This window comes from Equus asinus, chromosome 14 (assembly GCF_041296235.1).
Source record: "Equus asinus isolate D_3611 breed Donkey chromosome 14, EquAss-T2T_v2, whole genome shotgun sequence".
Classification (NCBI taxonomy): Eukaryota; Metazoa; Chordata; class Mammalia; order Perissodactyla; family Equidae; genus Equus; species Equus asinus.
Window position 1 is genome coordinate 49,465,936 of NC_091803.1, and position 12,100 is coordinate 49,478,035.

The following is a 12,100-nucleotide window of genomic DNA, read 5'->3' on the forward strand; positions in this document are numbered from 1 at the left end:
CACCTGCTCACACATACGCACTCGTTCTCTCACGCACACAACACACCAGCGCCCACACATACCTAATTACACACATGCACTCATTCTCTCTCACACATATGACACACCAGCTCCCACACATACCTAATTACACACATGCACTCATTCTCCCTCACACATATGACACACCAGCTCCCACACACACCTGTTCACACATACGTACTCATTTTCTTTCTCAGACATACAACACACCAGCTCCCACACATACCTGATCACACACATGCACTCATTCTCTCTCACACACATAACACACCAGCTCCCACACACACCCGCTCAAACACACATGCTCATTCTCTCTCACTCACGCACACAGAAAACATACTCACACACACTCAAATTCAAGGCCAGGATGGAAACTGAAAAGGACGCTGAGGCAGCCATATGTCCCTCAGGACTTCCAGCCACCCCCAAGCAGGGGTGCAGGAAGGGAAAGCAGGGGGACCCAAGTGTGGGCACATCCTTCAGCAGCCTACTCGTGCAAGCACTGACGGGGACAGCCAGTGCCCACAAGGTTACTGAAGGACACTGCTTCAGCGTGTAGGACTCTCTGGAAAGGATCAGTGACTACTAAAACACAAATGCTGAAGTGGGCATAATAATAAAATGTAAAGATAATCTTTACAATTATAATTAATTCCTTTGAAAAATAAAACCAAAAGACACGAATCCTTTCTTGCGATACCCTGCTTTACGATGCATTGGTGGGGGCCACAAAAGCATCAGTTCTCTCAGTATGAAGGGGTCACGTTGAGGAGTAATCTTCAGAGACGGTCAAGGCCTTAAGAACAACCTATTCCAACTTCACACCTAGTGCCTGGGCACATGTGACTATGAATTCTGCTTTGCCAAGATATGACCAGAAGCCTCCCCTGTAGTCTTCTTTCTCCTTTCCTCTGCTGGTTCCTGCTAACACGGGTTACATTACACCACACCTGATCTGCCACCAGATGAGGTAATGAGACCCAAACACACCAGACACTGCTAAAGAAGGAGGGACTCAAAAGCCATCTGTATTATCAATGGGAGCTGCTTCTATTAAACATTCAGGTAACCCACTTAAATAATTTAAAATGCTTCCTTCATAAACAGATTATGTAAAAGACACTGAACCTGCTACCTCTCAAAATTTGACAAGGGTTAAGATAACCTAGTTGCTATCATCAAGGACAGTAATGTGACCAGCACAAGAGTCTCATGCACTCAATATTTTGAAACCTCAAGGTGGAAAGTACAAAAACTTATGGTCTTTATTGCTGTTATCCAGCTTATCTGAACTGTTCCTAGGGTTATTTCTAAATCATGAATGTTTAAAAAAGAACCCTTATCTTTTAGAGATATATGCTGAAATATTTATGGATGAAGTGACATGTCGGGTACGTGCTTCAAATAATCTGGGGGTGGGGAGTTTACAGATGAACCAAGACTGCAGAAACTCAGCGATGGCTTGAGAGGGCATTGAGAACAGACGGTTCTCTCTACTTTTGCATATGTTTAAGACTTTTCATTTTTAAAAGTTTAAAAATATTCATCGTGAGGTGGAATTCTTCACTTTTTCTCAACTACTTCACCATTGGAGAATATTTCTTCTCTTTGCTCCTCTATAATGTATTCTGACACTGGACTTGGAAAATGCAAGCTGAGTCAGAATAAAGGCTTAGTTAGCAAAGGTTACAAAGACACAAAAATCAGCCCTTCCTTACCCCGTAAATTATCTGCTGTCCCCCAACATCCCAGGAAGCTTGTCGGAGTCCAGGTGCTCAGATCACATCCAACACGGGTTCTTCCTGAGCAGTCTGACAGAGCACACAGAAGGGGCGATGCCATTGGAGCCCTCCCTACACGCTCCCAATGCCACCAATCCCAGAGGCATCCAACCCTTCTCCCCGAACTTAAAATCCCGCCAGGAGCTACCCAAGAATTTTGACTCCTTTCTACTTTGTGATCACAAGAAAGCTCAGCCCCAAATACCAACCCAAAGTTTTTCCCACTGTGACCAAGAAGAACAATTACAACAAAAGGTGTTTCTCAAAAAAAAGGGTCTTATGGAAGTTGATAAGATGAAATTTTGTGGGAACATTCTGAGCCACCAAATCTAAGAAGCTGAGAGCCCCCTAAAGAGCATGAGTCAAAAGACCTGGGTCTAGTCCCTGTCGTAGCACTGACCATCTGGGGGCCTCAGGAAACCTATCTAATCTCTCTGGGCTTCCATTTTCCTACCTGTAAACCGGGATGAATCCCACCTGCCTACTAGCACCTTGGAGAAAAGTGGTGATGATCCAGTAAAAACACAAATTAGCCTCATATAAGTGGTCAAGTACTCTGTCAGAGTCAGAGCGATGGGAAAGAACAACAAATGTGGTACTTTCCTAACATCTCTGACGGGTGTAATGGGGAAGGGTATGTTTCACACCAGTAAAAAACAACCAAGGATGCCCAAGGTGCTCTCGGGCCCAGAGGCAAGAAGGAAAACCATCAAAAGAACTAGACGCTTTCCAGCCATCACAATCCATGCTAACTGTACAAGAAATTGTCAGTCACAGCTCTCTCTGCCCATTAGACTAAAAGATGGGAAACCCATCCTGAGTGATTTCTTCCAACCCAGAGCTAAATACGAGCATGACGCTGATGTGGACGCCGACTTTCAGGATGCTCACAGGACCGTGCACATCTATCTCCCAGAGATGAAAACTCAACAAGGAGCCCTGACTCAGGAGGATCCAGTTCTTTGCAGTGATGGCTCAAGGGACACTGTGAATACTTGGGGGGGGGGGCACATGGATCCCTTTTAAAAGTTGTTAATGTTACGACTGACACCCTAAATACCAGGGTGTCAATTTTACCTCTTTTCTTAAAGACCTCTTGGCTCAAACATACATATGTACTTGGGCAGCCCCCCAATAAATGTCTGCATGTGCGAGAGGTCAATAAAACACAAAAACTAGCAGATCTGCACGTTAGGCATTTCCTACTAAGTAAAACACTTAAAAGCAAACGCCAGTCATCTGTTTGATGTCTACAAGTCATTAGCCTGGTACACACACAGCCCTGCTCTTGTCTCCACCTGAGACAGAGGAGAAGGACTGGATCTGCAGGCCGGCCTTCCCCGAGAGCAGCCCAGCCCTGGGGTCCGTGTGGGACCCCCGCCCCCCTGCACTGTGCATCCCACGGCCTGTCTAGCTGCATCTCTCCTACAAGAGCGGAGCTGACCCTGACAGAGCTCTGCTCTGTGTCCATCGCAGCGCTCTCCAGCTCATTCCCTTCGCCTCGGCACAGAAGGCAAGAAGGGGATGTTTTACCATTCGCTGTCTCCCAAATGGTAAAAGGAGACAAGTCTAGGCAGAACATATGCCAACCACACACAGTAAAGCAATTGTGCTCAAAATAGGTGTCTATTAGCATGATCCTAAGCTGCCAAGTGCAGCCCGGCCGCAAAGGCCGGAAGAAGAGGACTGCTTCAGCCAAGCCAGACCTTGGCCCTGGGCTGGGGGAGCCGCCGGGCACTTCTCCACCCTGGGGGCACGTGCCCACGCCAGGGGCTCCCCTCTGCTTAGGAAAGATCCAGCTCTTAGGAAAGATCCAGCTCATCTGGCGCCCGGAGAGGGAATACAACCTCTTTAAAGGGGGAATGCAGTTCAACCAGAGGTGAGGCAGGAGAAGCGGAGGAAAGGAAGGCGCTGGGCCCTGACCTGGCCAAGGCTCGGCCTGGCCGGGGCAGGCGCGCAGGCCAAGCTCCACACCGCGGCCTGGCGCCCACCCGGTTACCTGCTCTGCCCCGTAGACCATCGCGAACTGGACGAAATCCTCGATGCGGACGAAGCCGTCCCCGTCCCCATCCAGGGCCTCGAACACGGCCCGCAGGCGGGGGCCCTCCTCCGTACAGCCCTCGGGCTCGCTCAACAGGGGGCGGGTCTGGCTCAAGTCCAAGCAACCGTCTGGGTCCCCGGGCCCCTCCAGCGCCGGGTCGCCCTCCGAGGGCGACGGGAAGGACGGGAAGAGGCCAGCATCACCCCGCCGGTGGTGGCCGTGGTTGCAATTCTGCACGTGGGGAGCCGGGCTCCCTGGGCAACTCGGGGGGCCGTAGTCCTCTGGCTCTTGAGTCCAGCAAAACAGCGGGTCGAGCTCTGGCAGCTGGCTGTCGGGGTCCGGTTCGGGGTCCAGATCTCGGCGTGGGTCCAGATCCAGGTCGGGGTCCAGATCTCGGTGTGGGTCCAGGTGGGGGCCGGGGTCAGGGCTGGGGTCCAGGTTGAGGTCCTGGTCGGGGCCGGGGTCCAGGTTGAGGTCCTGGTCGGGGCACGCATACAGGTTGGGATCCAGGTCTAGGTCGGGGCCGGGGTCCAGGTTGAGATCCAGGTCCAGGTCGGGGCCCGGGTCCAGGTTGAGATCCAGGTCCAGGTGGGGGCCGGGGGCCGGGTCCAGGTTGGGATCCAGGTCAGGGCCCAGGTCCAGGTCGGGCCCCGGGTCGAGGTTGGGATCCAGGTCCAGGTGGGGGCCCGGGTCCAATTTGGGATCCAGGTCGGCGCCTGGGTCAGAGCCGGGGTCCAGGTTGAGATCCGGGCCCGGAAGCAGGCAGGGAGCCCCCGAGCCCGGGGTGGGCGCACGGTCGCTCTCGGGGCGCGCGTCCCGGCCGGCGAGCTGCGGCCGCCCCTCCGGCCCCGGGTCCCGCCCGGCGCTCAGGCCCGGCCCGGCCTCGGCGCGGGCGGCGGGGCCCAGGGGCCGCGGGGCGGGGGGCGCCGGCCGGCCCGGCTCCATCTTCAGGGGCGCGCCCCCAGCCGCGGCGCGGGCCCGCGAGGCCCCGGGAGCGGCGGGAGGCGCGGGCGGCAGACAAAGGCGCTCAGGGCGCGGCGGCGGGCGCGGGCATCCCCGCGGCGGCGCCCCGGCTGTTCGGGCTGGCGCTCGGGCCCGGCTCCGCCCTCGCCCATCGTGCCGGCGCCTCAGCGGCCCTCGGCCCGGCGGCGCGGCGGGCGCGGGCCCATGGCGGCGGGGCGCGAGGAGGCGGCGGCGAGCGGAGCCGCAGAGGAGGCCGCGGAGGAGGATGCGGACGAGGATGCAAAGCCCGAGGCCACGGAGGAGAAGCTGAGGAGGAGGATGAGGAGGAGGACTAGACGCCTGAGGTACCCGAGCGGACACCGCCCTCGCCCCGCCCCCGCGGCCTGACGTCAGCACGTCGCGCTCGGCCGGCCACGCCCCTCGCCGGCTTGCTATAAAGGCCGGCGTGCGGCAGAGCGCGGCAGCGGCTGCTCGGGTCCCCAGGCTTTTGCGGGTTGGGATCTGGCATCCCGATGCTTGGGCGCAGGAGGCGGGCCCCCCTCCAGCCCCCACCACCCCACCCCGCCTCGGAGGCTGCGAGCGCGGGGTGACGCCACCGCCAGGGCCCGCGGGGACGGAGGCCCCGTGCGCGGTGCGGATGGATAAACTACATGGAAGGGCGAGCGGAAACCCAAGTATGCACCTGTCACCCAGGGGCAGAGTCTTGCCTGCGTAAAGCGCTGTCGCCAATTGACAAGCAAAGCACACGATCCTCATGGGAGGGACGAGTGCACGTGGCACCGAGCACACCCCCGCGTGGCGCCCGGTGCACGTGCGCTCGCCCCTCCTCCCACAGGCGCGCGGTGGGTGTGGACCGAGCCCCTTCGGACGTCCGCGAGCGGACAGGCCGAGCGGTGCCCAGGCGGTGGCCTGCGCCGTTCTTCCCGAGCATGGGAGGGCCCAAAGATCCGGCCGATGTCGTTTGTAACGGAAAGAATGCATGGTCAAACAGCGAGATCTTTTTTTAAACCTGTGACAAAGGTTTTTTTCATAGGATGCCCGGTGTTAATCGGCAGTCCACAGTCAAACCTCCCAAGCACTGTGGCTGTCTGACAACTGGCATCTGTTTGTCTAGATGTCACTATTATCAGCGGGGGCACAGGGCGCCAGATAGAAACACGGGCCCCCTGCAGCAGGCATGAAAGTGGAGACATGCAGGTTGGGAGCAGGTGAGCTGCCAGGCCCCAGGCGAGGCACTAAATTTAGCCTGTGATGAAGTGGATCAGGGGAAAGCATGAACTGGTATTTTTGTACGCCGTGGGCACCAGCACCAGATATGTTTCATAAGCAGCTTTGGCGAGAAGCAAAGGAAACTGAACCTCTGTTTCCAAGTGTACAGTGAGGAGCAGTGTGTTAATTGACTGAGTCATCTCTCATGACAAAATCCCAGGATGCTCAGTACAAGATTTTGTGAGCCTGGCGCTGGGGAAAGAAAAGCAAGGTATCCCCCTCCCCAAACTATATTCTCAATTTCTTATAAGAGCAGTATGCTTTCATGAGGAAGATACTGCATTCAAAAGAAAAAAAAAATCTCCAGTTTTGGTAAGAATTTAAAATTGGGCTGATGCCTTTGGCCAGAGACAATTTTCAGAGATGTGATGTGTCAGCCTTCCTAAATAGAGGTGTTAATGTAGGTGAGGTAGAAACGTCAGGAGGTGAAGGCTGAGTCCTGAGACAGAAGGTGCTTCTCCTGCTTCTGTGCCAGTGCCCGAAAATCTGCATTCCTTGTCTGGCTCAAGTACCAAACAGAAGCCCAGCACGGAAATCAGGGACCTCCCTGCTTGGACCAGTTGAAGAGACTGTTTATGAAACATCGAAGGTGACAAGTTCCTCATCAGTCATTTGGACCTCAAGCATCCTCTCTGTGACCTATGGATGTTTTCCATCTGTAACATTCCCAATGAAATGAACCAGTTCCATGGTCCCTGCTGCCATTTCAAGAAGCTCCTCCACGCACACACACCCCCATGCACATTTTAATTTAACCAGGTAACAGGTACCCAGAAGAGAAAGAGTGGGTGGGGTGCAGCTCACATCTGTTGGTTTCTGGGTCTTGGTGAATGTCTGTGAAAATCTCCCTCCGTGAATCTTTCCTTTTGAAAGGTACTTGGGATAAACACTTATCTTTGGAACTCTCCAAGCAGGTGGGCCTCTTAGATCCCGCTTCTTTGGGAACCTTTGGGCTGTAGGGGAAGACAGGAAGATGAAGACCAGCGAGGTGACTCAGCACATTCCTGGCTGTGTGGCACAGCCCTGTTGGAGCTGCCAGGGAGCAGAGGAAAGTGGGTCAGGACACCTCGGTGGAAGGATGCGCATGTCTCCACTGGAGCAGGGCCTCTCCATCACCTGGGTGACATCTGGCCACTGACAACGGGAAGGGGAGGGTGACAGGCAAGTCTCGATTTGATCACAGATCTATTTTTTTCAATGCACATTTTTAAAAGCTGGGAGGAAATACAGCAAAATTATAGCAGACATGATATATGATTTCCCCATTTTTGCTAGTGCGATGAACTGAAAATGTCATCTCATCCTGTCTTATTTGAACTTAACTAAGTGCTAATGTGGTTGAGCATTTCTTCCTGTGTTTATGGACCAGCTGGACCCCACATCTGCGAACTGCCCAATTGTACCACTTGCTTGCTTCTCTACTGGGCTCTCTGACTCTCTTTAGATAAAATCTGTAAGTTTTTGATGTTGCAAATATCTTCTCCCTACCTGTGACCCCTCCATGAACTCTTTGTTAACAAAGATTAAGCAGAAATCTTTAATTCTGAGTAGCCAAACCAATCATCTTTATCCTTGATGGCTTTGCCAATCGTAAGGAAGGGATGGACTGTTCCTTAGCTGGTGCCAGTTATCTTGACAAAATCTCACAACTAGATCCCTGTGTCACATCAGATGCACAAGTAATCACAGAATTATCCAAGACAGAAAGGTAGAAAGCAAGAATTTAGAAATTTTAGGAGACATTGGAAAGTATCTTTATGACGTTGGAACAGGAAAAATTTTTGCACAGAGTAAAAATCACAAACTAGTAAAAGAAAAGAATGGTTGAAATTTAAACACATTAAAATGTAAGCCTTCCAAAACTGTAGGGACAGAGGTCAAATGGAGGCGGGGGGCTGCGGGGGGTTGTTGTGGTGAGGGCACTGCTCTGTATGTAGTGGTGATCCTATAACAGTGCGTGTTTGTCAAAACTTGCAGAACCGTGCAGGACAAAGGGTGAATTTTACTGCATGTAAATTACCTTAGTAAAAAATAATTTGAAAAAAATTAGGAGCCAGCCCCATGGCGAGTGGTTAAGTTCACACACTCTGCTTCAGTGGCCCAGGGTTTCACCAGTTTGAATCCTGGGCACGGACCCGGCATCACTCATCAAGCCATGCTGAGGCAGTGTCCCACATAGCACAACCGGAAGGACCCACAGCTAAAAATATACAACTATGTGCCAGGGGACTTTGGGGAGAAAAAGGAAAAATAAAATCTAAAAAAAAAAAATTAGCTTTACAATAAACAAGACATGGAAGCAACCTGTGTCCATTAATGGATAAATGGACAAAGAAAATGTGGTATATAGATAATAGAATATTAGTTAGCTATAAAAAAGAAGGAAATCTTGCCATTTGCAACAACATGGATGGACCTTGAGGGTATTAAGCTAAGTGAATTAAGTCAGACAGAGAAAGACAAATGCCATATGGTCTCACTTACACGCAGAATCTAAAGAAAAAAAAAAAAACTGAGCTCATAGATACAGAGAACAGATTGGTGGTTGCCAGAGGCAGGGGTGGGGGTGGCCAAAACGAGTGAACGTAGGAAAAATAAAATCTTTAAAAAAAACAAAAGGGGGCCGGCCCTGTGGCCGAGTGGTTAAGTTTGCGTGTTCTGCATCAGCGGCTCAGGGTTTCGCTGGTTCGGATCCTGGGCACGGACATGGCACTGTTCATCAAGCCGTGCTGAGGCGGCATCCCACATGCCACAACTAGAAAGACCCATAACTAAAATATACAACTATGTACCAGGGGGCTTTGGGGAGAAAAAGGAAAAATAAAATCTTTAAAAAAAAAAAATGAGTGAATGGGGTTAAAAGGTACAAACTTCCAGTTATAAAATGAATAAGTCCTGGGGACATTGTGTACAGCATGGTGACTATCAAGAATAATACTGTATTGCATATTTGAAAGTTGCTAAGAGAGTAGACCTTAAAAATTCTCACCACAAGAAAAGAAATTTGTAACTGTGTGGTGATAGGTGTTAACTAGATTTATTGTGATGCCATTTCGTAATATATACAAATATCAATTCATGTTGTATACCTGAAGCTAATATAATGTTATACGTCAGTTATATCTCAAAGAACCTTTTGTTTGACAAAAGACACATGCTAGTCTGGTGTCTTAGTCTGCTCAGGCTGGAGTCACCGAATACCATGCACTGGGGGCTTCAACAACAGATATTTATTTCTCACAGGTCTGCAGGCTAGCAAGTTCAAGATGAAGGTGCTGGCAAATTTGCTCCTGGTGATCGCTCTCTTCCTGGCTTGTGCTAGGGGCCTCCCTCTAGGTATGTCCTCAGGTGAGGGAGAGAAACCTGTCTCTCTCTTTCTTCCTCTTCTTTCTTTCTTTCTTTTCTTTTTTTTTTTTTTTGAAGAAGATTAGCCCTGAGCTAACTACTGTCAATCCTCCTCTTTTTGCTGAGGAAGGCTGGCCCTGAGCTAACATCCGTGCCCATCTTCCTCTACTTTATATGTGGGACGCCTACCACAGCATGGCTTTTGCCAAGCGGTGCCATGTCCACACCTGGGATCCGAACCAGCAAACCCCGGGCCGCCGAGAGACAGAACGTGCAAACTTAACTGCCGTGCCACCAGGCTAGCCCCTCTTCCTCTTCTTATGAGGCCACTAATTCTACCTGAGGCCCCCACCCTCCTGACCTCATCTAACCCTAACCACTTCCCAAACACCCAGCTCCAAATACCGTCCCATTGGGGGTTAGAACGTCAACTTGGGAATTTTGAGGGACACAGTTCAGTCCACAGCAACAGGAAAGAGATATTTAGAACAGAAGTAAATGACAAAGGATTTATCTCTAGAGTACACAAAAAATTCTTCAAAAACCAGTAAAAGAACAGCAACCCAGTAGAAAAGTGAGCAATGAATATGAATAAGCAGTTTCAGAGGAGAAAACTCAAGTGCTCCATAAACATATAAAAAGATGCTGAACCCACTGGTACTCAAGCGAGTGAGGAAAGGAAGTATTTGACGTGAAGTAGAGTAAAAATAAGTCTGATGCCAGTAGAGAGCGTGGGGATTCACGCCACTAAACCAGCTGAAGTTCTGTGTACCTTCCACCTGCACCTCCTCCTTCTGGAGGGCAGTGTGCACAGCTCCACGAGGAGAGAGGCCTGAGACGCAGACCAGTTCCTGGTTCTGTGAAGAGACTGCTGCGTGGCTGCGGTATCGTCTGTGGTGACGGAACACTAGGTCGCAGTTTCGACGGATGAACCACCTCTGCACAGGGCAGCACAGGCTGAAACAAGCTGTGTGAGAAAGCAAGGTACAGGATAGACACCACTTTTGCAAAGTTTAAAAACACATCGTCAGTGACATATATTGTTTTCGAACAACTTTGTTTTGTAGTAAAAACACCAAAACAAGGGTGGGAATTATACTGAGGGGGGACAGAAGAGGAAAGGGCTGAAGGGTGGAACTTCCACTGTATCTGCCGCATTTATTTCCGTAAAGACAGACAGGCTGGGAACAAGCCGGGCAGGGTACCAGCCTCTGGCAAACCCGGGTGATGAACACGTGGTGTCTTTTGATATTATCAGGGCTCATCCACATAGATTAAGAATTTCATAACTAGCTGAGGGCATACAATGGAGAAAAGAAAGTCTTTTCAACAAATGGTGCTGGGAAAACTGGAAAGCCACAGTAAAAGAATGAAAATTGACCATTCTTTTTCACCATTCACCAAAATAAACTCAAAATGGATCAAAGACCTAAAGGTGAGACCTGAAACCATAAGGCTTCTGGAAGAAAACGTAGGCAGTACACTCTTTGACATCAGTATTAAAAGGATCTTTTCGGACACCATGCCTTCTCAGAGAAGGGAAACAATAGAAAGAATAAGCAAATGGGACCTCATCAGATTAAAGAGCTTCTTCAAGGCAAATGAAAACAGGATTGAAACAAAAAAACAACCCACTAACTGGGAAAAAATATTTGCAAGTCATATATCTGACAAAGGCTTAATATCCATAATATATAAAGAACTCTCAAAACTCAACAACAAAACATCAAACAACCCAATCAAAAAATGGGCTGGAGACATGAACAGACATTTCTCCAAAGAAGATATACTGATGACCAGTAGGCACATGAAAAGATGCTCATCATCGCTGATCATCAGGGAAATGCAAATCAAAACTACACTAAGATATCACCTTACACCGTTAGAATGACAAAAATATCTAAAACTAATAGCAACAAATGTTGGAAAGGTTGTGGAGAAAAAGGAACCCTCATACACTGCTGGTGGGAATGCAAACTGGTGCAGCCACTATGGAAAACAGTATGGAGATTCCTCAAAAAACTAAAAATAGAACTACCATACGATCCAGCCATCCCACTACTGGGTATTTATCCAAAGAGCCTGAAGTCAGCAATCCCAAAAGTCCTGTGCACCCCAATGTTTATTGCAGCACTGTTTACAATAGCCAAGACGTGGAAGCAACCTAAGTGCCCATCAACAGACGAATGGATAAAGAAGATGTGGTACATATATACAATGGAATACCACTCAGCTGCAAAACAGAACAAAATCATTCCATTTGCAATAACATGGATGGACCTTGAGAGAATTATGTTAAGTGAAATAAGCCAGCGAGAGAAAGATAATCTGTGTATGACTCCACTCATATGAGGAATTTAAAACTATGGACCAAGAACAGTTTAGTGGATACCAGGGGAAAGGAGGGGTGGGGGGCGGGCACAAAGGGTGAAGTGGTGCACCTACAACATGACTGACAAACATTAATGTACAATTGAAATTTCACAAGATTGTAACCTATCAATAACTCAATAAAAAATAATAATAATAATAAAAAAGAATTTCATAACTAAACACGTTTAAGTAAATAAACCTCCTACCCAAATTCTCAAAACTATCCGCCTATACTTCTATTATTTCCTTTTACAAGTCCAGTATTTGGAGTTTTTTTGTTTTAATGTGGTTAGTGTAAGATAGAGAC

General features: G+C 49.6%; 1 protein-coding gene across 4 annotated transcripts in view; it reads right to left on the reverse strand.

Annotated features, from left to right (window-relative positions):
- RAB11FIP3 (RAB11 family interacting protein 3) overlaps nucleotides 1–5,194 on the reverse strand; it is an 81,111-nt gene extending 75,917 nt beyond the window's left edge. For 2 of the 4 annotated variants that reach the window (XM_044746410.2, XM_014848862.3), the window contains exon 1: nucleotides 3,802–5,175. In XM_044746410.2, coding sequence (XP_044602345.2) covers nucleotides 3,802–4,788 — 987 coding nt within the window. In that variant the 5' untranslated portion in view covers nucleotides 4,789–5,175. Of the gene's footprint in view, nucleotides 1–3,801 lie in introns of all 4 variants that reach the window. The other 2 variants (XM_044746408.2, XM_070485333.1) reach the window with 2 other exon arrangements.
- Between the last annotated feature and the right edge of the window lie 6,906 nt (nucleotides 5,195–12,100).